The 25,114-nt window shown below is 45.8% G+C and overlaps 1 protein-coding gene across 1 annotated transcript in view; it reads right to left on the bottom strand.

Annotated features, from left to right (window-relative positions):
- Positions 1–5,091: 5,091 nt before the first annotated feature.
- Positions 5,092–25,114, bottom strand: part of HTR3B (5-hydroxytryptamine receptor 3B) — a 32,693-nt gene continuing 12,670 nt past the window's right edge. Inside the window, exons 4-10 of the mRNA XM_006093522.1 lie at positions 17,216–17,260; positions 16,784–16,893; positions 15,979–16,148; positions 15,337–15,494; positions 6,477–6,687; positions 6,160–6,342; positions 5,092–5,327 (exon numbers count right to left, since the gene is read on the bottom strand). Coding sequence (XP_006093584.1) covers positions 5,092–5,327; positions 6,160–6,342; positions 6,477–6,687; positions 15,337–15,494; positions 15,979–16,148; positions 16,784–16,893; positions 17,216–17,260 — 1,113 coding nt within the window. The remainder of the gene's footprint in view (positions 5,328–6,159; positions 6,343–6,476; positions 6,688–15,336; positions 15,495–15,978; positions 16,149–16,783; positions 16,894–17,215; positions 17,261–25,114) is intronic.

Below are 25,114 nucleotides of genomic sequence, written 5' to 3'. Positions count from 1 at the left end.
GAAACCCCCTGGGCCTGGAAGCACTCTGGGTCTTTGGAGCCTGGCACTAGGCCGGGGAGGGATTGTGAGTCCAAGGGGGCTCCCCCACCTCCAGATCTGGAGTCTGAGGCCTGTCACAGAGCTTGCCCCCTGTCCAGCAGTCCCTTCCCCACCTGTGGAGGCCCTCCCTGCGATTCCTACTTACAGACTCTGCCAAATGAAGCACAAACTTAACTACATCACCCCCCTGACAGGACAGGGGAGGGGCCGGGGCAGCACACTGGGCTGCTCAGTCCCCCAATCTAACCGCTGGCGGGGGTCATTTCAATTACAGACACCAGAGTGTGCGGGGGCCTGGCTGCTCATAAGAGCCTCCATGCTGTTGCTCCGCTAATTACGAAGCTCGTACCACCTCCCTCGGCAGGTAAATAACAGGCCTGAGAGGCTCAGGCTGCTGAGATGGAGTGTGAGCCAGGGATCGGGGCAGGGAGGTGCCTGGACTTGCAGGGAGGGAGGCACAGCCTTCCTGGAGGGAACATAGAACCGAGGCCTCTGCCCTGAGGTGACCATCCACCGTCCAGGAACTGGTGGATAAACTCCTTACCTGCACACCCAAGATCTGGAGTTTTTAGACACCTCAGGGCCGCAGGGCAGCCTCAAAGCTGTAAGCTCCAGCCCTTGCTCCTGGCCTCTCCTGTGGATGCGTAGGTCCTTGAGGAGTGAGAGGCCCTGGGGAGCCCAGTGCGGAGGGGAGGGCTATCTGTCGGGCGGTCTCATGCTGGTAGCTCTCTCATTGGCTTCCTGGTCTGACCTGTTCAGGCTTAAAGCCAGACCCCGCAGATGGTTGGGTCCTGGACATGGGAGAGACGAGGGCTCAGCTCCTTGCCCACTAAAGCTCCTCTCCTCTGCACAACCCAGGAAGGAGATGGGGTGTCTGGGAGGAGAGCGAGACCCTCTGCCACCGAATGAATGGCCACACAAAAGGCTGCAAAGGCTCCGAGAAACCGAGCAGCACCGGCAGTTATTCTGAGACGTAACGACGAACAGAGGCTGCCTGTCTAGCCGGCGGCTGTGCTTAACTACCTCTATTCCAGACGCCAACGTCCCCAGAATCGGAGTGTGGTTTCTTGGTGAGTGCGGAAACTACCTTCGGTTCTGGGGAACAGCAGATGGCAGGAGCACTCACAGCTGGGAAACCCCATTTCTGCTCTGTTCCTCAGTTCCCTTCCCCTGTGAAATAGGCAGCATGAGATTTATAAACACTTGGAGGGGCTGAGCTAAGGCTGCTCTGTAAATAGGGCTCCTGGCACCCCATCTTCCTCCCATGGTGGAGGGACACCACCCGGGAGGAGGTCTTCTGTGCCACTTGTCTTTATATATATATATATTTGATTTCAGAGAGAAAGGGAAAGGGAGAGAGAGATAGGAACATCGGTGATGAGAGGTAATCATTGATCCCCTGCTTTCTGCACGCCCCACACTGGGGATTGAGCCTACAACCCGGGCATGTGCCCTGAATAGGAATCGAACTGTGACCTCCTGTTCATAGTTGATGCTCAACCACTGAGCCACGTCGGCCAGGTGCCACTTGTTAGTAATGACATTTCTCTGGATGTAGAGCTGGCCCTGGGCCTGCTTTCCATGTTGAGATCAGTATCACTTGGCACATGAGCAGAGGAGGCCACACTGGCACCCAGCTTATCGGCCAGTCTTCATTCCTAAAGGGCTGCTTCTTATGGGCTGATGTAAAAAACTTGAGAGATGTTCTTTTTTAAAAATATTTTTAATTGAGTTTAGAGAAAGAGGAGGGAGAGAGAGAGAGAGAGAGAGAGAGAGAGAGAGACCCACTACCTCCTTCATGTCCCCTACTGGGGATGGATCCCAAAACCCGGACATGTGCCCCCGACCAGGATTCAAACCAGTGACCTCTCAGTGCATGGGACGATGCTCAACCAACTGAGCCACACCGGCCAGGGCTTGAAAGACCTTCTCTGGGAAGGGAGCAAGGAAGGAGCTGTGATAGGAGTGGGATAGAAAGTCCCTTTGGCAGCTCCTCCCCTCCCAAGTCCCCTACAAGGAGGCATGCGATGGCTTCAGCCTTGACCTTGGGATTCTAGAATAAAGCACTTCGGGAAGTACCAGAGACAATAACTGGGTTCTGATAGAGGTGGCTGGAATGGGAGCCCACACCAAAGACTCAAAACTGGAACCCATCTGCTCATAGCAAGCAGGTATTTTTATTTTGTGGTGTATTATTTACTCTTCAAAGTGCTGTTGAGTACATTGCTTCATTCTGATCTTAAAAATTCTGTGATGTGGATAGAGTAAGTATAAGCAGCCCCAATGTCAAATACTGTAGTTAAAGCTGAAGCTCTGAGAAGCTAAGCTCAAGGTCCCCCCCGTAGACAGTGGTGGCGCCAGGACGAAAACCAGGTGCTTTCTCCAAGACACGGCTGGAAAGGAAGGAGACTCCATAGCGGGGAGTTCGCCGCCAGCTTTTCCTCCTCTAGCAACGGAGGAAGTGAAGGGGGATTGAAGGATCGACTTAGAGGCTCACTGAGCAGGTCGAGGCAGAGGAAGCCAGTGGTACAAAGTAGGAAGTGGGGAGGGAGACAGGTGGAGGCTTGCATGGACACTTCCTGTTCACAAACTTCTTATGCTCCTCATTTCATTAACAGCAGCAGTGGAATTTCATGGGCAATTGGCATTGAGCACTAACTGGGAGGTAATGAGAGAGAGAGGATGCAGGTAAAGGCTGTTTGAATTTAAATTCTTTTTCTTTGGGGGCAGGGGGAAGGAGGGAGGCAGATTTTTTTAAAAGGCAATTTGAGTGCTGGAAAAGTTTTTAGCAAACAGCTTTGGACTTTTGCCTCCTCTGTGGCAGCGTTAGGAGTGATGACTGTCATCCAGCCCATGGTGCTCTCCTACCCACCAGCTCCCGGTGGCTGCCTTGGAGTGAGAGACGCGGAGGGACTGGGTGTTGGACCTTAGGCAGATGCTGCCCCTCAGACTTGGGAAGACACACTGGGAATATGTGCACCATCAATGAGTTAGAACGAGTTGCTCTGTAATAGTTATTGCAGAATTGCCATAAGCAAAACTCGGTATGGACCTGGGCAGAGATGAGGGATAAACTAGAAATAGAAAACAGGATTACTGCCCTAGGAATGTGTGATCTATTTGACAAGTGACGTACACACACACACACACACACACACACACACACACACACACAAAACATTCAAAGGGAGGAGGGTAAAGGGTAATGTAAGACTAAAGATAGAGAAGAGGGCAGGGTCATGAGGTGACAAAGTGACAACGGTTGGGGGAAGGAGGCTGCTGTGCACAGGACTCTCAGTGACACTCAGGTTAGTGAACTGAAGGGAGAGGCTTAGATGGAAGTAAGGCTCCCCAGGAAGGTGGCCAGCAGGTCCGCTTGCCTGGACTAAGGACTGTCATCGGAAGCAATGAGAAATGAAGAGAGTCAAGTGTAAGGGGAGGGAAAATTTGTGGAAGGCTTGAATTCTAATCTTCGGATTCAGGTTATGAAGCCACTGGAACTGCCACAAAATAGGCGAATCAATGCAGATTTGGCTACGAAAGAGTATAAGCCAGAAGTGGATTGTGTACCCAGGTGCCAGGTGATCAGGGCTCCTTTGTTCAGGATGAGGAGCTGTGGGCACAGATAGGAAGCTAAGGAGCCATTGGGGTGGTGAGGGTTAATTTTATGTGTCAACTTAGCCAGGCCATAGTACCATTCTAGATGTTCCTGTGAAGTTATTTATTTAGATGGGGTTAATATTTAAGTCAGTAGAATTTGAATAAAACTGATTATCCTCAAGAAAGTAAGTGGGCCTCATCTAATCTAATCATTTGAAGGCCTTAATAGGAAAAGACGGACCTACCCCGAGAGGAAACCCTGCCTTTAGACTCAGACTACAACTCTCCCCGAGTCTCAAGCCTGCCAGCCTCCATAATCACATCAGAGTTATGGGCTGAATTGTGTCTCCCCAAAATATATATGTTATATCTTACAAAATGACTATATTTGGATATAGGGCCTTTTAAAAGGTAACTAAAGTTAAATGAGGTCATTAGGACATGAGGTCAAATATGACTGTGTCCTTATAAGAAGAGGAAGTTTGGACAGACACACACAGAGAAAAGACCACATGAGAATACATGGAGAAGACAGCCATCTACAAACCAAGGAGAGTGCCCTCAGAATAAACCAACTCTGCCAGCACTTTGATCTGGAACTTCCAGCCTCCAGAGCTGTGAGAAAATAAATCTTGATTTAAACCACCCAGCCTGTGGCATTTTGTTATGGCGGCCCACGCAGACTGAAACAGGATAGATTATAAATTCCTTGAACCCAAGGGCCATGCATTGAGCCCGACCCTCAGCTCAGTGCCTTGCATGTGGTGTGTGCTGGCTGTGTGGACCTAGACTGCCCTGGAAGCCTTGGCACCTGGTTTCCCTCCAACAGTGATGCACTGGCTGCTGAGGCAGCAGAGGAAGATGGACTCACAGCGGAACAAGAGCTTCAGGATACAGGCATGGTGGAGAGGCTCAGGCTGCTGAGATGGAGTGTGAGCCAGGGAACAGGGCAGGGAGATGTCTGGACTTAAGGGAACTGAAGGTTGATGCAAGGTTGACCTCAGGAATCCAGTCAAGGGAAGGATGAGCTGTGACTAACTTGTTTTGTATTTTCTGGTGTGCTTAACACAATGCCTAGAATTTATTTGACGCCCAATGAAGGTTTTGTTGAATGACTAAATAAGTGACCCAGACAAGGCTGGGAGATGGAAGGATCTTACACTTAAATAAACCTGCTGAAACATACATGCATGCTGGATGTACTTAGGGATTTTCTGAAAGAGATTGCTAACTTTCCCTGTATGCCCCAAACTGTTATGCATTTTCATCATGACTACATTACTCCCGGGTCATTTAATCTCTCATTAGGTGTGCATACCTGGACTGAATGAAAAGAGGCAACAGGGGCTGGAGAGCTTTTAACCCACCATTCCTCTCCTCTAATCTCCCCACAAAATTTTCAGCCTCCACCTGCTGCGAGAGCACATTGATGGAGACCAGCCAAACTCGTCTTCACAGGCGGCTCCACAGTGCCCAGAGGGAGCACAGCGTGATGGCGTAGAGTCCCAACATCACAAGGTAGCCTTGAAAGAGCAGTCGGTCAACGCGTTCCAGGAGGGCCAGCCACCCGACCTCCTGCTGGGCCGCCTGGTCCTGGGCTTGGAAGTAGTTGCTGATGGACTGAAGCTGGGACAAGACTTCCTTCAGGGTCCCTGAGGGGGCCCGGTGCTCTCGACAGACAGGGGACTCTGCGTGAGAGAGGAGAACACCCCAGTCAACCGGGGACGGCCAAGGCCCCGTGGACTTCCCACTGAGGCTGACGGCCTCCCCCTTCAAGACAGGTTGTAGGCGAAACTGGGCAGTGGGCTGAGTTGGGGTTGGGGACTCTCTTCCCACCTGCTGAGGGGTTTAGAATGTAGAAAAAACCCTTTAAGTTTTTACATAGAACTAATATCAATATTACTAATAATTATAATAACTAGAAGAAGCTACCATTTCCTTACCACTGCTGTTTGCTAGGCACCAGACTGTGTTTCCTATGTTTTGTCTTAGTCAATCCTCACAGCAACTCTAGGGCTGGGTATTCTTATCTCCATTTTTATAGACAAGGAGCCCCAGGTTCCTAGAGATGCAATTGCTGAAGGGAGCCCCGGAGAGCATATCTATGTGGGGTGTCCAGGCTAGACCCATCCAGGAGGCTTTCTGAGCTGGGGCCAGCCCATGTTGACCCAGGCAGACCTTTGTGGCAGAGATGATTTTTAAACCTTTGCACATTAAGCAACTTTGCAATCCAAAGCTACACCTACACAGTGTGTGTGTGTGTGTGCGCGCGCGCGCGTGCGTGTGTGCACACAGCACCTAGGAAATAAAACAAGCTAAGGGAATTGAGGACCTGACCTCCAAGCTGAAATGAGACTTTCTGGGAAGCCAGCAGGAGTTGGTGGCCTTCAGTCCCCAGAAAGGCCATGTAAAATGCGGCACAGAGGCCGAAGAGCAGATGTTTCAGACTTTTCACGCAGCCCGGTGCTCCATCAGTGGGAACGGGTGCTGAGGGTAGGGACCTCAACGCTTCTCACAAACCTGTCACCCCAACAAGCTGGGCCCTGCGATCCATTATAAGCCCATCAGCATCAGTGTCCCCTCCAAGGCCTAGGAGGGGCCGCTCCTGCCCGCTGTGCTGCTGATCGTGAAGGAATTTGACCAACAAGATGGATTTAGACAAGCTGAGAACCAAGAAGGCCATGCAGACGGTGAAGAAGACGCCTGGGGGAAGGAACCAGGAGGTGGGGTTAGCTGGAGTCTCGGGGGCCTCTCCCTCCCCAGATCTGAAACGCAACAGCAAATCTTTGCCAGGAAAAAATGCAAGACAAATGTCTGGCGACCCCAAGGCTGCTCACCGATCAGAGGGGTGCTCACTGCGCTCTGTGGCATCTCGTCAGACATGTTGACCCTGAAAACGGTGTAGCCCACCAGCAAGCTGGTCTTGAATATAATCCTGGCACGGCAGGCGGGGGGGATGTAGAAGCTCCCCAGGTCCACGAGCATGAGGAAGATGCTGGGAATCAGCAGGCTCACCACATAGACCAGCGGGCGCCTGCGAATCACCACCTGGACAGGGACAAGAAATCTGTTGAAAAGAGAGTCTAAGCTGATGAACTAACATTTGGCCAAAACCAAAGCCAAGAAGTCCTAAATAGGACTTAGAAATAGGAGACTATTTTGTGGTTTAGAACCACCTGCTGTTTGCTAGGCACTGGACTAAGTGTTTCCTATGTTTTAATCTTAGTCAATCCTCACAGCAACTCTAGGGCTGAGTATTATTATCTCTGTTTTACAGACAAGGAAACCAAGATTCCTAGAGATGAAATTGCTCGTGTAAGCTCACATAGCTGGTGAGTAACTGTTTAAAACCAGGGCTTACACTAAAATCTTTCCTCTTAAACCATGTGTGATGCAACATATTGTGTGTATGGGATCTAGTCTGTCTTCTTACTTGGAATGCGAGCTTCTTAGCACCTGTGAGTGTATCCGTCGGAGTCTGGGCAGGAACAGAGCATAACTGACTTAGGAAATCTGAGGAGGGCTTAATAAAGAGATGGTTTACAGGGTGCGGGCAGGGCACAGGAGAGCCACAGGAAGGAGGGCAGTGTCCCATGGGCTGGGGGCACTGGTGAGCTGTTCCATCCCTCAGGCCTGAAGGGACCTGAGAGAAGCTGTGGGGGTAGGACTGCGACAGTTGTGCCTTCCTCTTAGGGACAAAGCCAGCCTGGCTGCGATAATGGAGAGAGAAGCACCCACTCACTCCCATCTTCTGCCTCTGCCCCTATTGGCCAAACATGGCCAGGGCTCCCGTCCCGTCCCTGCAGGCCACAGCTCAGTCTTGGGAGCAGGGAGCAGGGGCAGGAGGGGACCCGCCACAGGCCGACTGAAGAGGCCCAGCGGGGCTGGCATGCAGGGTGCTGAGTGGGTTTTGTAGCTGGAAATCTGAGTCTCATAAAATCACTATGATTGTTGTTGCCATTTTTTTTTTCGTTTCTCTGGGATGGTGACGGGAATTGTCTTTAATAAACACAAACTAGCCTCCTCCCTTGAGAGAAACCAGGGAATGACAGGGCTGCTTTCCTCACCAGACAGTGGACCTTTTGAGGGTGAAAACAGCAACCTGTTAAATCTCCCACACAGCCTAAAGGAACACCTATTTTGTAGCGGGTATTCCATGAGTGCTTGCTGATCAAATGAATGGTTTGGGACCTTACTGTTGGGGTTTGGAAAAAAACAACAGTGTCTGAAATTTCCTGTTTCTCTGATTCTCAAAGCAATAGAAGGTTTTCCACGTGTCAGAGGGTGTGCTTGGTGAGTGGTCTTAGGCACATGGTGTGGTTTATTTAATCCTCGCTGCGAGCTTACTGGCAGGTAACCTAATAGGCCTGCTTTATAGATTTTAACAAATGAAGCTCGGCCCCTCAGTGAGGTGAGTTGGTGGCAGAGCTGGGAAGAGCCTCGATGTCTCCCAATTCCAAGCCCAGGGTTCTTTTTCATACAGTGTAGCTACAACTCTTGATCTGGCCAGACCTCTGAGTTGAGTTCAGGGTTCTTCTCCCCCCTCTCTGTCTCCTGTTCTGGAAGAGAACCACAGAGAAATAAGCCAAGACAGAGGCCAGGGATGGCGCAGACAGTGGCAGGGCAAGAGCTTGCCTGGGTGAGGCCAGACAGCACCTTGCTGATGAGAGCGGGGACCCTCCCCCTCCAGCCCGCCATTGGGTCTGAGAGCATATTCCGTCTCAGTGGTGCTTGACAGGCCCGAGTGTTTGGCGGATTGCAGTCTGGCTGTTGTCTTTCACATTAAACATAATTGGCTGCAGATACCTAAACCAGAGCAACACTCACTGCTTTGCAATAATTCGGTTAAAACACATTTGTACCAAAGTGCAATCAACAGCAAAACAACAACAAAATGAACTGTCGTCAACCTGCACTCCCCCCCCCAGCTCCTGTCATCACGCTGCGCCTGACTGTGGTTAGATGGGGCAGTGAGCGGGGTGCCCAGTGGGCAGAGTCCATGGGGTCCTGGAGTGTGGGCCCAGGCTAGCCCACTGGTGATCTGGACATACGGGTGGGAGGTGACCAAGCCTGCTGTCTCTGGTGGGTAGAAGCAGAAGACCCCCCTAGAGCAGCGGTTCTCAACCTATGGGTTGCGACCCCTTAGGGGTCGCCTAAGACCATCCTGCATATCAGATATTTACATTACGATTCATAGCAGTAGAAACATTACAGTTATGAAGTAGCAATGAAAATAATTTTATGGTTGGGTCACAACATGAGGAACTGTATTTAAAGGGCCAGAAGGTTGAGAACCACTGCCCTAGAGACTTCATGGTGGATGTTAGATGAAGGGTGAAAAGAAAAGCATAGGTGGGCACACTGGTTAAGCAGAGAGTCCAGACGTTGTCCAGGGAACAGGGCTGCAGAGCCCTCGGCCCCAGGTCCTACATGTGCTGGTTTCTGTGATCCCAGGTGAGGTATTTAACCTCTCCATGCCTGATTTTCCCTTTTTAAAATATTTATTTCAGAGATGAAGGGAGAGGGAGAGAGATATAGAAACATCAATGATGAGAGAGAATAATTGGTTGGCTGCCTCTTGCACACCCCACCCACACCGGGGATAGAGCCCCACAACCCCGGCATGTGCCCTGACTGGGAATTGAATCATGACCTCCTGGTTCATAGGTAAGTGCTCAACCACTGAGCCACACAGGCCGGGCTGCTTTCCCTTTCTAAAAGAGCAGTTTACTGTAGCCTTGCCGAACATCTTGGGTGCAGTTGAGATTACCGTAGAACTCCCTCAGTGGAGTTCCTGTGTAAAAGCAGGAGCTCTCCAGCCAGAGGCGGCTGCAGGGAATGAGGGTAAACCAGGGCCAGACCCAAGGATGGCAGCGTGGCTCCTCCGGCCCCTGGTTCCAGGAAGGTGCAGTTGCCGGGGAGAGCTGTGGCAAGAGCTAAGAGGTCGGGAGGCAGGCCGGCTCCCGGGGCATGGAGCCCGTGCACTTTGTTAATGCTCTGCTGGTGCCATTTTAAAATTGTAGTAATTTTTGAACAAGGGGCCTTTTCACTTTGCACTAAGGCCACACAAATTCTGCAGCCAGTCCTGTCGGGAGGGTATTCCTCTCTGAGCCAACAGTAGCTGAAAGCAGAAGGAAAACGGTGGGCACAGAAAGAGACAGCTATGATGTAACGTAGAGCAGAAACCGCTCCTGTCTGTGTTTGGCTTATAAAATTATGAACCTAGACAGGCCCTCCAAAATGACCTCATCCATCTTCCTACCTGTAGCAAGGATGCTCCCGTTCCGAAGACCAAATAGTGCCTATAGTAGTGATGGCGAACCTTTTGAGCTCGGCGTGTCAGCATTTTGAAAAACCCTAACTTAACTCTGGTGCTGTGTCACATATAGAAAATTTTTGATATTTGCAACCATAGTAAAACAAAGACTTATATTTTTTATATTTATTTTATATATTTAAATACCATTTAACAAAGAAAAATCAACCAAAAAAATGAGTTCGCGTGTCACCTCTGACACGCGTGTCATAGGTTCGCCATCACTGGCCTATAGTTTGGATTTGCTTCAAGAGCGAAGGAGCCGCCTTTTCCTCTAAGTTGATTTAGGGGCAATGTTACCTATGTAGGCTAATTTTCTCTACAAGCCGAGGATTAGCCTAAAGAAATATTAATCTTACCACCCAGTTTTCAGAAATGTTTTGTTTTGTTTTCTCTTTTGATCCTCAAAGCCCTTTATTCCCTTGTTCAAGAGACATTAATTGAGCATAAACAGTGTCAGACTCTATCCTAAATATTGGAGTCAGGACTATTAATAGGAAACGTCCCCATCTTATGGGGTCAGGAACCAGACTCTGGCGGTTAGATGTTTCCCACGTCTACAGAGGGAGAGGAATGGACCATGCCCAGAGCCTGTGCCTGCTTTAGATGGTGAAATTTGGGTTCTTTTGAGTTTATAAGATGATATTTTGGTCTTAGAGTTGGAGCAGGAGTGGGGTAAGATGTTTGGGGGTGCTGGGACAGGGTGAATGTATTTTGGGACAGACACAAATTTTCAGGAGCCAGCGGGTGACAGACTATAGTGTGTTGAATAATGAGTCCAAGAATCCATGCCCTCCTGGAAGTTTATCAAGTGACCGAACTTGGCAATGGTAATTAGTTAAGAGGAGGTTGCACTGGGGAAGATGCGCTCTTCATCCAATATGACTAGTGTCCTTTTACGAAGAAGAGACACAAAAAGGAGAAGGCCATGTCAAGATGAAGGCAGAGATTGGAGTGCTACATCTGTGAGCCAAGGAATGCTGCAGACTGCCGGCAACAGCAGAAACCAGGAGAGAGGCACGGGACCGATTCTCCCTTGGAGCCCAGAAGGAACCAACCCGGCTGACACCTTGATTTCAGGCTCTGGCTTCCAGAACTAGGAGACGAATCAGCTCTGTTGTTTTAAGTCACACAGTTTGTGGTACTTTGTTATGGCAGCTCTAGGAAACTAATACGGGTGACTTGCCCAGTAACACACAGTGCACAGATGCCAAAGAATGGACTGGAATATGCTGCATTATGTTTAGTTGTATCATCATCACATAGGACTAGGCATAGTTTCTCGTGTTAGATTGCCTGGGCTCAAGCCCAGGCTCCACTAGTCACCCCATTACCTTGGTAAATTACTTAACTTCTCTGCAGCCCAGCTCATCCATTTGTAAAAACACAGACGCTTAGAGCACCTATCTCATAGAGGTGTGAGGGTTACATGTACAAACTCGTGAAACGGTGCCTGACACAGAGTAAATGCTCACTTCCGTGGTTATTGTTAGTATGTCTCCCTGGGCGATCGTGAGGTCTATGACAGGTCCCAGGAGCCTTGTTTTATTCATGTTTGTGTCCTCGGTGCTTACCATTGAGCCTGGCACAGACAAGAGCTCGAAAGATGTTTGTTGAGTTGCATTGTAGTCAATTAATAATTCTATGTTTAGTTCAATGGGGTGGGATCCTGGGAGTAGCCCAAATGGGGGCTCTGCAGCTGAGGTCAGCCCTCTGAGGGCTACCTCTCCTCGGGTACACCAGAGGCAACAGCCCTGCTAATTCTGGGGGAAGGTACGTCACCAGCTCAGTGAGACGCTGCTCTCTGCGGAGCTGCCCCTACCTAGAGCCCATCATTTCTAATGGACTAAGGGAGCTGGTGCCTTTAAATTTCACAGAAAGGGAAGGAAAAGCACTTTAGTTTCAGTCTGTGTTCTCCATTAGACACCCTTCAGGTGTTAGCAATATTATGCCACAATTTCATTATCCATTAAAGCCAGGTAATAATAAGTACACAAAGGTATTTGGAGCCTATTGTTGTTAATGAAAGAGATCAATCTAATTCAGAATGTGTGTGTGGAGAGCTCCTTGGAGATGGAATAGGCCCCAAGGTTAGCCTCTAATTGCCTCGGTGATGGTAGACCCCACCAGCACTCAATTTTGCATGACCGTCTTTATGACATAGTTGGAATTTTGACGCCCAGGCTCCGGCTTCATACCGAAGCCCATTTTCCTCTTCTCCCAAGCCCCTCTCCACATTCCTAATTCAGAAAGAATGGGAAAGTGGCTGCCATCTAAGTAAGATCCTTCCACCGAGTGGGAGTTTCTCAAACCCGGATCGTGGCTCAGCGGGATTAGCAGAGTCCGTGAATCTGGGATTACCTGAGTGACCCTGGAAAGACTTCTAGGGCTCTAAATTCATTCTCTCTCTCTCTCTCTCTCTCTCTCTCTCTCTCTCTCTCTCTCCCCGCCCCCATCCCCATCTCTCCCACTCTTGAACTGGTGGTGCTCAAAAGGATCTTCTATCAAGTTTATGAGCTGCATTCAATAGATATCTGAACAAAACAACTCTATCCTAAACTAGAAACGAAAATCATGTCAGGAAAAGAAGACGAGGCACCTTTCTTTCTCAAATGGCCCTCTGCATTTTCCTGGACGCCCCCTGTGGACCCCCATTCCTGCCTGAATGAGCATTTACTCAGTGTGCGGCACTGTGGTTGGACTCACTTTCGTTCCCACCGCGTCCAGCCTCTTCTATCCAATGTGAGTTCTTAAATTTTATTCCTACCTCCTCCCCTTCTACCCTCATTCTTTAAAAAACAAAACCAAAAGGCCACCATACCAACACCGAATGCTGGCCCTGCTGTTTCTGGGAACTAGCACCTCCGAGGGGTGTTGGGAGAAACCTCCCCTCCGGTGGCTGCTGGCTCTGGTGCCGGCTGCTCACAGACATCCTCGTAGGCAGGGGGGCTGTGCTCTGGGCCCCCCGGGGCTGCAGCCTCACCCCAGGCTTCGGCAGTACGTGCCCCAGGGCTGGCACATATGATTGTACATTCGCTGGAACTAGCGGGGTAGCCAGAACGTTGGATTTGGTTTCGATGGCAACAGTCCACCTCAGGCCCAGGTGACAATGTATTTAGAACAGATCATTGTAGCTCCTGCCTACCCCACCTGTCCCCGACCCCCTGCTGTCCCAGCCTGGACTGGGACACAGCAGGTGATCAGACTCAGAGGGCAGTGACTCTGCTGTCAGGACCCCAGCAGCGCAATGTCTGAATGGAACTGGGCTCCCAATGTCTCATCATTGGCCACGGGCTGCTGAAGGACACGTGCCTCGGCTGCTACATTCAGAGTAGGATGCGTGGTAGGAGGTCAGGGCACCTGAGCCCAGCCACAGTGCACAGAGCAGAAATGGGGAGGCAGGGGCCTGGCAGAGGCCAACGGAGACAGAATTGGGATAGTCACCAAATCTCCTTTAAGCTCCTCCCTGCCCAACCACAGACCACTGTGCGTCTACTCAGGATTCTTACTCTAGTCTGTTCTGGAGGACCAGGGTAGCCGCCAGCCCCGCTAGATCACCCACCTTCGGCCCCAGGCAGAGGGCCTCAGGGAAGAGCTCTCAGAGCCTGAAACCTTATCTCTGCCCGCCTTCAGCCCGCCCATCATAGACACTGAGTGGAGAATAAAGTGCCAGGACCATGGCTCCTGAGACCTGGGGGCCTCTCCTTTCGTACACAACCTTTCACACCACTGGTCATCGTAGTGCACAGACAGGCCTCAGCCAGTGTTGAGATGACAGATTACTACTGAGGGCAAAGGGTGACATGTGTCTACCGATATGGCTGCCTATGGAGAGAGTGTGTGTGTTTACCTACCCGTTTTCTGCTTTCCCTCGTCTCTCTCCGTGCAGCGTAGGTAATGGCGTGTGCAGCGTTCGCGGGGTGCTTGGTAGGTGCCTGTGTCCCACCTTGCATGTGCTGCTCCCTCACATTTCCCTTTAATGCTCTCCATTATTCGGCTGCATTAATAATGTTTGCGGGCTGATATCTTTAAAATTAATGAGGTGTTTACTCTGAGCCAAGAAACTCATTGAAATTAAAAAAGCTTTCTTTTCTCCACTCCCTTTCCCTCACTAAAAAAAAAAAAAAGTGGACAAAAGAGCCACAATGCAGGCTTTGCTAAAAACCAAGCAGAATAGGCAAGAACCCAGACCCCACCACTGGGAAGATATGAGTTGCGATCAGCCAGTGCCCAGGGTTATACATGGGCCAGGTTCACACAACAGCTGTCTCTAAGCGGGTCTAACTTAACAAGAGCTTTCCTTGAGAGCTGCAGACACCTTTCCACCAATGCAGGGGCATCTGTGCCCCCAATAACAGCTCCTTTCACAGCCACGATCCCTTAACATGCAATTATCCATTGTAACCATAGCACCTTCGTCTAGTCTGAATTTTCCTTCTTATCCAAAAGGCTTGTTTCCAGGACAATTCATCTTGTGTATCCTGGTCTGTCTGTAGTCTCTATTTTTCAATGGAATCCCTTACCTGACATAAAGGAGGCCCCCTCCTACCACTCCCCAAACTGCCACCACCACCGGCTGACTCTGTGCAGGAAAGCAGAGCTGAATACTAACGATGTGAGTCTATCGGTTGCATGGACTTGCTTTTGCTCACACTCAGGATGGTTTGCCAGGAGGGCCAGGGAGGGGAGAATGGCTCACTGGAGTGCAGAGCAGCAGGCTGCACTGTCCTGCACCCCACCCTTACCCCCCCAGCCCTGCTGTACAAATTTCTCTGTGAACAAGGCAGCCAAGAGCATTCGGGGTGGCACGTCTGAGCAGTTCGGGTTTTCATCACACCCTTTTAGGGCAGTTGTTCTCTCTGATCCGGAAACCACCAGCGGTCTCTGCGGATCCTGCAGGTGATTTGTTAGCTAATCTCTCCAGATATCCAAGTTAATAATATGGTAATTTTATGCACCTGCATCTGGAATTAATTAATAATTTACTCAACTAAAAACAGGACAATAGCGCCGAAGAGGCATTCTCTCCCAATTGGTGGTTGTGCGTGGGTTTTCTTTGGTTCCGCTCCGTGGGGATTGTAGGTGGCGGTGTTGGTGTGAACTAACAGGCCTGAGTGCCTGCTGTGGTGGCTCATGTCTTTGGAGTCGGAAAACCACTCTCTTTATAGTCACGTGGGGAACGGCTACAGCAGGAGCCCAGGGTCTGCGCCTGCCCCTCTGGCCTCTGAAACGCCGAAAGCCAGTGGCCGTCCAGAGCCGGCTGAATCGGCTGTTCCCGATGATAATGAGAATAAGCAACAGAGTAGAGATCCCTCCGCCCAGCAGAGAAGGCCAAAGAGTGCGGAGAAGTGGGCGGCGGTGACAGGAAGGGAAGGACCTACGTGAAACTGAATCTGCGCGAAATCTCCAGCGCTGCTCTGCAGGATGCTGTAGGCGGAGGACACAGAAAGAAGTTCCCACTCACTGTCATTGGAAAATGCTTTTCTGTCGTGCTTAATGTCTTCTCTGCTCCGCAGGAAGGCCAGGTCTACATCTTCCACTGAGAAAAGCAGAAACAGTGGGCACCAACACAAAATCCTTCCTTTCACTCCTGCCCCGCCATGTCCAGCCTTATTGAGATGGAGTTGATATAACCGTGTTGAATTAGGGGTAGAGGTGTGGGATAAAATCTTTCCAGCCATGGAAAAAGCATCTATGAATTTAGGGCTTGGATCCCACTATCCATACAGTGATGGAGCTGCCCCAGTGACTTCTATACCATTCCCAATGGCAGTAGAGGCCTAATATTGTCTTCCCAAACAAAGAGCAGCCACTGGGCTGTGCGTCTGGGCCCAGCGCCGCACTTGGTCTGAATTACAGCAGGAGCCAAATAATGGCAGGAAGAAATTTAGGTTTGCAAAACGTTAATTATGTGCAAGAATGAAATGGACCTGAAGAGTGGCATAATATCATTACACCAGTGTGTGCCAACAAGCCAGCACAGGCATGTTCCCCCCGAGAAGGCTGTACCCCTCCTGGCTTACCTGTGTGCAGAATGCTGTTGAAGGTTAGGCTGCAATTCTGGATATCAAATGGAAAAGCGTATGTCTCTAAACTGCAGGCAGAGACCACCTGGATGGACTTAGAGTTCCTAATGGTCCCGGATGAGTTCACATACACATAGTGAAGTTCAGGGAGTCTTTCAATGTCCACGCTGTATGAAACGCAAGAGAATTTGTTGTTAGAGAGAGAGCTTTAGTCATTCCAATGCGCAGAAATGATTGTGAGATGGTGGTGACGCCGACACCCAGGACTAACCTACAAGCGCAAGGACAGTCACTTTCCCGAGATGATTCACCCTAGCAAAGATGGATTCAGCAATGACACCTCATAAATTAACTCGCTACTGTTACGATACAAACACACTCCATGAGTAACCTCAAGCATTATCGACCAAATCCATATCTTAAACCAGTGGTTCTCAACCTTCTGGCCCTTTAAGTACAGTTCTTCATGTTGTGACCCAACCATAAAATTATTTTTGTTGCTACTTCATAACTGTAATGTTGCTACTGTTATGAATCGTAATGTAAATATCTGATATGCAGGATGGTCTTAGGTGACCCCCGTGAAAGGGTCGTTTGACCGCCAAAGGGGTCGGGACCCACAGGTTGAGAACCGCTGTAAAACAATGTCAACTTATGGTACTTTTAACCTGAATATTCCCAACAATATGCTGGTCTTTAAGTTGAGAAACAAAAAATAGCAACAATGAGTGAATGTAAGCAGAAACTATCCTGAATATTCTAAGACGTCTATACCCCACAGAAATACATCCAAGGCACTTACAATTCATTAATGATGATATCAGGGGCCCAGAGGGCACTTAGCGGTAGGGAGATCTGGCTAATATCATCGAACATGCTGGAGTTCCATGATAAAAACTCATCGTCCCAAACCTGTTAGGAGTAGCCAGAAAGGAAACTTATCAAAAAGGGGCAATATCAACTTTACCAAAGAACCGAAAAGAGACTTGGAGAAATAGCCCAACGGATCAGCCTGTTGGTACTGTTAGGGCAGAGGACTTCCCATCCAACACCAAAAGATGGTAGCGTCAACCAGGAAACATGGCCTCCACTTACATGGATTCTAACAAGTTAGGTTTGCTGCAGATCTAAGGAACTGTAAACACAGAGATAATGTCTATTCCTCAGAGTACTAACATGCTTCAACAGGTCAAGATCGGGAGGGCAGCATGCACAGAAGGAAGCAGTCCTTTACCTCACTGTACCAGACATTTGTCTTTAATTTTTGGTTCTGTGCATCCTGCAAAGCACAAAGAAAACACACACCAAATATTAGCATGTCAGCAAATCAAAGCCCAGTTCAACAACACGACAATTCAGAGGAAGAAAATCAAATGTAAATAAATAACGCTGATTTTAGAAACATTACCTTGACTCTCCAAGATTGGAGTATTTTCAGTTCCTATTCATTACATACACCCGTCACTGTGAGCTTTACTATATTGTCTATGACAAAATGGCACTTTGACTGCACTTGACATCTTGAATGATTTGCTAATCTCTTTCCCACTCTAATTAGTTACTCTGTCATTAATCAGACTAAAAAACGATATGTAGTCGTGGTAAGTTCTGGGCTAAAAGGATGAGACCAAGCTTATATTTGTAATCAAGATATTATTCATGCCTTTCAATGCCTGTTATCTCAGTCACTATTGGCAGCCATTCCTCAGTTACCTTATGTTTGGATTTCCATTCTTATAAATAGACTAAATGAGCATATGCAAATGAGGTATTTTTGATGATATAAATAGATGATTTCCCATGTCTGCAATGAGTCAGTGATTTTTTAATAGACCCCCAAAAAGAACAACCAAAATAAAACCTCCTTACTGATTTTTATATCTAATCTAGTAAAAAACAGTCTAAAACTACTATGTCCTAAGAGATTTAAAAGTTTTATACCATATAAAAATGAACTTGAAATGAATCATAAATCTTAATTTAAAAGCTAAAACTATTAAACCTTTAGAGAAAACACAGGAGTAGTCTTTCATGACTCTGTATTAGGCAATGGCTTCTTAGATATGACACCACAGGAACAAACAACAAAAGAAAAAGTAAATGAGACTTTATCAAAAATAAAAGCTTTTGCATTTTAAAGGACATCATCAAGAAGTAAAAAGACAGCTCACAGAATGGAAGAAACTATCTGCAAATTATTTATCTGGTGAGGGCCTTGTATCTAGAATATATAAATAACTCATAACTCAACAACAACAAACAGACAACCCAAATTAAAAATGGACAAAGTGCCAAAGCAATCTTGAGAAAGGAAAATAAAGCTGGAGGCATCATGCTCCCTGATTTCAAACTATATTACAAAGCTATAGTAAATAAAACAGTATGGTATTGGCATAAAAATAGACACATATTTCAATGGAACAGACTACGGAGCCCAGAAATAAACCCACACATATATGATTAATTAATTTATAATGAAGGAGCCAAGAATATACCGTGGGGAAAGGATAGTCTCTTCAATAAATGGCATTGGGAAAATTGGACAGCCACATGCAAAAGAAGGAAACTGGGCCACTATCTTATACCAGTCACAAAAATTAACTCAAAATGGGTTAAAGAATGAAACCATAAAACTCTTAGAAGAAAATATAGGTGGTAAGGTCCTTGAAATAGTTCTTGGCAATGATTTTTAAAACCTGACACCAAAAGCAAAAGCAACAAAAGCAAAAATAAACAAGTGGAACAGGACTACATCAAAATTAAAAGCTTTTATACAGCAAAGGAAACCATCAACAAACTGAAAAGACAACCCACTGAATGAAAGAATATAATTATTAAATATATATCTGATAAGCGTCAAATATCCAAAATATATAGAGAATGTATATAACTCAATAACAAAAAACATCTAATTAAAAATGGGCAGAAGATCTGCATAGACATTTTTTCAAAGAAGACACATAGGTATATGAAAAAATGCTCAACATCATTAATCATCAGGTAAATGCCAATCAAAACCACAATGAAATATCACCTCACACCTGTTAAAATTGCTATTATCAAAGGACAAGAAATAACAAGTGTTGACAAGGGTGTGGAGAAAAGGAAACCAACCCTTGTACACTGTTGGTGGGACTGCAGATTGGTGCAACCACTATGCAAAACTGAATGGACTTTCCTCAAAAATTAAAAATCAAACTACCCTATGGCCCAGCAATTCCACTCCTGGGCATTTATTCAAAGAAAATGAAAACATCAATTCAAAAATATATGTGCACCCCCATGTTTATTGCAGCATTTATTTACAATAGCCAATTTGTGAAAACAACTTAAGTGTTAACCAATGGATGAATGGATAAAAAAATTGTGTTACATATATAATGGAATATTATTCCACCATAAAAGAATAAAATCATGCCATTTGTAACAACATGGATGAACCCTGAGTGTCTTATGCTAAGTTATAAATTAGACAGAGAAAGACAAATACCATACGATGTCTCTTATATGTGGAACCTAAAAATAAAAAACAGCAACAACAAAATCCAAGTTTATAGATAAAGAGAACAGATTGGTGGTTGCAAGAGGTAGAGAGTGGGAGGTGTTTTGTTTTGTTTTTAGTTTTATTAAATTAAAATGTAAAATATTTTTAAAAGAAAACAAAATAACAACTTGATTTTCAATCATAATAAATGTTTAAGGGCTTTGCAAGCACTCTAAGTCATTGATTGTAAGTAGCTACTTACAATAAAACATTAGCTTTCCAAATGATATTCAAATGATAATTAAATTTGACCATAAACAATATAACAATTTGAAGAGAAAGCTTTGTAGTAAAAATAATCTGAAATTTTGTATTTCATAAGAAAATGTCAACATTCAAAAGAAAGCACACAAAAGAATATCTACAAAGGCTTTGAAGGCTATGTGCTTTATGTAATGTTTATTGGCTTCATGGTTAAATACACAATTCCAACTGGTTTCTTTTTAACTGTAAGGACAAAATTTAATTTCTCTATGAGAAAATACCTTACAGAAAAAAATGGACAAAGGACTGAATAGACATTTCTCCAAAGAATATATGTAGTCATATGCTGATGATAACTGGGTAATTTCTGAGAAATGTGTCATTAGGTGATTTTATCATAGTGCAAACATCATAGAGTGCACTTACACAAACATAGGTGGTATAGCATGCTACACACCTAGGCTTATGATATAGACTATTGGTCCTAGACTACAGCCTGTCCAGCGTGTTACTATACAAAATAACAGGAGAATAAATCAAACACAAGAGGAAATGATGCAATCAAATGCAGTAAACATGAGATGTATGAGGCTGCTGCCAGCATAACACAGCATAACACAGTTTTACTGCAAACTTTTTTACAAGTAGAAAGAGTATACCTTAAAATAACAATAAAAAGTATATATAGTAAATACATAAACCAGCAACATAGTTGTTTATTATCATTGTCAAGTATTATGTACTCTACATATTGTATGTGCTATACTTTTATACGACTTAGTGCGGTAAGTTTATTTACACCAGCATCATCACAGACACGTGAGTAATGGGTTGTGCTATGATATTACTAGGCGAGAGAAAATTTTCAGCTCCCATTATAATCTTACTAGTAGCCCTGTGCATGAATCCTTGCGCCAGTAGTTTGCCAGTAGCTTGCTGCTGCCCTCCAGTAGCTCTCTGCCCACTACTCTACCCTCCTGTAGCTCCTCCCACCCCCCACCCCGCCACCCCTAATAGCTTGCTGCCCTGCTCCCTCCTGTAGCTCTCTGCCGCCTGCTTGTAGCTCGCTGCCCCACCCTCCTACCGATCCGTGATCTAGTTGTTATGTGTAATGACCATTTGCATATTACATTTTTATTATATAAGATGGGACCACCACCATCCATGCAGTCCATCATTGACCAAAAGATTGTTATGCAGCACGTGACTATACAAATGGCTAATAAGCACATGAGAAGATGATCAACGTCACTACTATAGACCAAATTGTGTCCCTCCAAAGTTCCTGTGACTATTTGGAGATAGGGCTTTAGGAGGTAATGAGGTTAAATAAGGTCATAGGATAAGGCCCTAACCCAATAAGATTGGTGGCTTTAGAAGAAGAGAAAGAGAGAAAGATCTCTCTCTCTCCTCCACGTGAGGACACAGTGATAAGGCAGCCATCTACAAGCCGGGAAGACAGCTCTAACAAGGAACAAAATTGGTTAGAATTTTGATCTTGGGACTTCCCAGCCTCCTATTGTTTAAGCCACCCAGTCTATGATATTTGTTATAGCAGTCTGATTGACTAATCCATGTATAAAAATTGCATTCTTAGAACAAGAAAAAGAGAAATGGAAAAGTCAAGCAGAAGATGTGAAATAAAATGTGTAAAATGTTTCCCTTGATGATTTAGGTTCAGAGCTGAGGAGTTATTTAGATATCCTTTGTATTTGTGTAGTATTTAGTAAAATATCAAATTTTAATGAAATAATGGAGTTTGGGCGACTGGTGTCAAAAAGCAAATAGCAACTCAATTTTCCTCCTAGAACAGGATATATTAAACAAATTATCCAACCACATCAAAAATGTATAATTTTTGTACACAGGTCAAGACCACTACTCTCTTCAGTCTATGTGTGGTAGGTGACAGGGAGATACCATTGCTGTTTAGTCCATGCAGGTGGTGTACCTGGAATTGTGCAGTACACAGGCTATACAGACATACACAGGTTGGCATCATTTGGAAGAGAAACAATGAACTTTTTAGATTAAAGCTCCCCCTTTTTGCAATCAAGAAAGCAAGTTGCTAATGAATAGGCATTTTTAGGCATCTTGAGAAAGAAGAAAGGATTGTGAGCAGATATGCGGTAGCCCTGTTTTATGGGTCTTGACAGGGTCTGGCCTGAGTGAACTTGCCGTACAGATTTTTGTGGACTTCTGAATGGATACTTGGAAAAGGCTGGTTATAAAGTAGTATACAAAGTGAAAAAACTGAATTCACAAGGTTTTCCACAAGGAACAGCTTGGAGGAGAAACAGAGGGGATGCCCAGCCAAGATCAGCAATGCATGGGGCCTGGTAGTAAAAAAAAAAAAAAAAGCCAAAACCGGTTTGGCTCAATGGATAGAGCGTCGGCCTGCCGACTGAAAGGTCCCAGGTTCGATTCCGGTCAAGGGCATGTACCTGGGTTGTGGGCACATCCCCAATAGGAGATGTGCAGGAGGCAGCTAATCGATGTTTCTCTCTCATCGATGTTTCTAACTCTCTATCTCTCTCCCTTCCTGTCTGTAAAAAATCAATAAAATATATTTAAAAAAAAAAGTCCTCTGTTGAGAGCTCAAGGTTAGGTGACTCCACTTCCTTCCAGTCTTACCAGCTGAGAGACCCTGAAATTAGTCATGTCTCACCCAGGAAAGCACAAAAGTCTCTAGGCTTAGTTGCAATCAACAAGGGTTCCCCACTAACAGGGGAAAAAGCAAGTCCAAGTGCAGTTCATTTCACTGGGAAATACAGCTGTTAACTACTCTTTTACCACAAATACACTTCTACATCTAGGAAATGCCTTCAGCAGTTTCTTTATCACCGCCATGCCAAGTCAGGAATCTCGTTGACTCAGTCATGTAGCTGGGAGAAGGTCTCTATGGTTTTCACTTTATTTTTTATTTTTGGTTGATTCTTATTAAGTACCATGTTGAAACCTTAGCTCATTTTTCTCTGCTTACCCATTGCTTTGTCATATGATATATAATACTAGTGTTCAGAATTTCTTCTCTAACATCTTCTGGGGGGGTGTGGGAGGATTCGTCATTCAGCCCTAAAGAACACAATGTCAAAAAGGAGTCTGAGGCTGAAGCTGAAATCTTTTTTGTCAAAGGAAACAAGTTTCTCAATGCCAGCTGGTGAACATAATTGGTTCTCTAGTGGCATTATTCACAGCGTTTCCCTCTGTGTCTCTCTCTCTCTCTCTTTCTCTTTAGATAACTTCCATCTTGCTTGTTAAAAGCAGAGGATATTTCAGAGAATTGGAATTCATTAGTCTTCCTAACAGAGGGAGTCTATTTAGATCTAAATTGGTGGTTAGCAAATATATAGATAATTCCCGCACATTCTTATTTCTCTTTCCCAGTCCCGAAGACTATAGAAACAGATGCCTCAGCGTCTGGCTGGGAGGCTCTACTCAGTGTACTGGAATACAAAGGTATCTGGGATTCTGAATTGACAAAACTCAATAGAAACAAATTGAAACTTTCACTGTTGAGTAGATTATCTCTATAATCAGATTTCCCTAAGGTACTCATAATACCCAGAAATTCTAAGAAGAGACTATAATCTTTCATAGAAACAGAACAAGAGGAAGAACATTATAATGAAAGCGAGGTGTTATGATGAAAACTGGGCTGGAAGCTTTCTCCAAACAAAAGTTGCCAGCAGTTCAGCTGCCGGCAGTTGCATCCAACAAGTTATCTATTCACATTGGGAATGTCCTTGTCTGAGCTGAATCTGTGCGTGATCTGATCAAGTCCTTCAAACCTGGTCTTGCCTCTGGAATTAACTTTAGGTTTAGCCCAACTGAACGTCATAAAGACATTTGCCAAGCATATTAGTCATAAAAGCAATCCTAGAATTTGTAGTTATACATTGTAATTAATTAGTTTGTTAGGCAAACATCTATCCACTATCTTTGAAGTAAGATATATTGTGTTGCCCGGCAGGTGTGGCTCAGTGGTTGAGCGTCAACCTATGAACCTGGAGGTCATGGATTCCATTACCAGTAAGGGCACATGCCCAGGCTGTGGGCTTGATCCCTGGTGGGGGGCATGCAAGAGGCAGCGATCAGTGATTCTCTCTCATCATTGATGTTTCTCTCTCTCCCTCTCTCCCTCCCCCATCCTCTCTGAAATCAATACAAATATATTTAAATTTTAAAAAAGATATAGTGTTGCATATTGGGGGAAATATGAGTTAGAAAGTCCTTCCCTCAAGTAGCTTATTAATAAATTAGGGTATGTAACATTTTAACAACTATGTGCATTGAGAAATACACAGACTTCAGTGGATTTAAAGAAAGGAGACACTGCTGTCAGCTTGGAGAATTGAGGGGAAATTACACTAGGAGCTAAGACTTGAAGGACTATACTATTCTGCAGATGGAGAATGAAAAGAAAGATATTTCATGGAGAAAATAGCAGAATTAATGGCATACAAACAGGAAACAACAAGGGGTTCAGTTGCAATGTAGTCTTGAGCACATGTAGATGATAAAGTTAAGACAGCAGATAGGGATAAAAATAGAGGAAAGGGATATAAGGGAAGTTTACCATGCCCAATAACATGATATGTCTAACTATTCCAGTAAAAATTAATATATTCCACAACAGTGGAGAAAAACACACCTTTGAAAAAAATAATGTTCTCCTTAGTTGCCATAAGGAATCCGATTTCATTTTTCTTATTAAGGTAGGAAGAAAGAGTTAGGTAAAAGTTTTCAATTTGATATGGTTGTCCTAAGGGGAAATCCTATATAATAAAAGGCTAATATGCAAATCGACCAAACAGCGGAATGACCGGTCACTATGATGCACACTGACCATCAGGGGGCAGATGCTCAACACAGGAGCTGCCCCTGGTGGTCAGTGTGCTCCCACAGGGGGAGCGCTGCTCAGCCAGAAGCTGGGCTGACAGCTGGCGAGCGCAGCGGCTATGGGTATTTATGTAAAAACCATACTCCTTTTCTATATTTACCTCCAAAAAGCTTCTAAAGGAAAGTCTGAGCAATTTTACTCTATATGAATCAATTTAGAAAGTAGGAGGAAGAGAGATCCAGAAGGTAGTCTTAATCCCCTACTCAAGGCTGGTTATTCCTCTGCCCCGAGGTTTCACATCACATGGTTCACATCATGTGTCTATTCAAATCATGCTTTTTTCATTGTATGGTGTCTGATAATAACCCACTGACAACTAAGCAGCAAGGACTAATATTTCTCAAGTAGGTAAGGATATAGCCCTAGGAAATTGTTTCCAAAATTCTAGTTCAATATCCAATTAGGAAAGAGATTTAAAGAAGTTTTCTGTTGGAGTTTGTGTAACAGGAGGCCTTTGGGAGCAGAGGTGGGTGTTTCCTGGC

Source organism: Myotis lucifugus, unplaced genomic scaffold (genome assembly GCF_000147115.1).
Source record: "Myotis lucifugus unplaced genomic scaffold, Myoluc2.0 scaffold_117, whole genome shotgun sequence".
NCBI classification, from domain to species: Eukaryota; Metazoa; Chordata; class Mammalia; order Chiroptera; family Vespertilionidae; genus Myotis; species Myotis lucifugus.
This window is presented reverse-complemented; position numbering and strand designations above follow the sequence as displayed.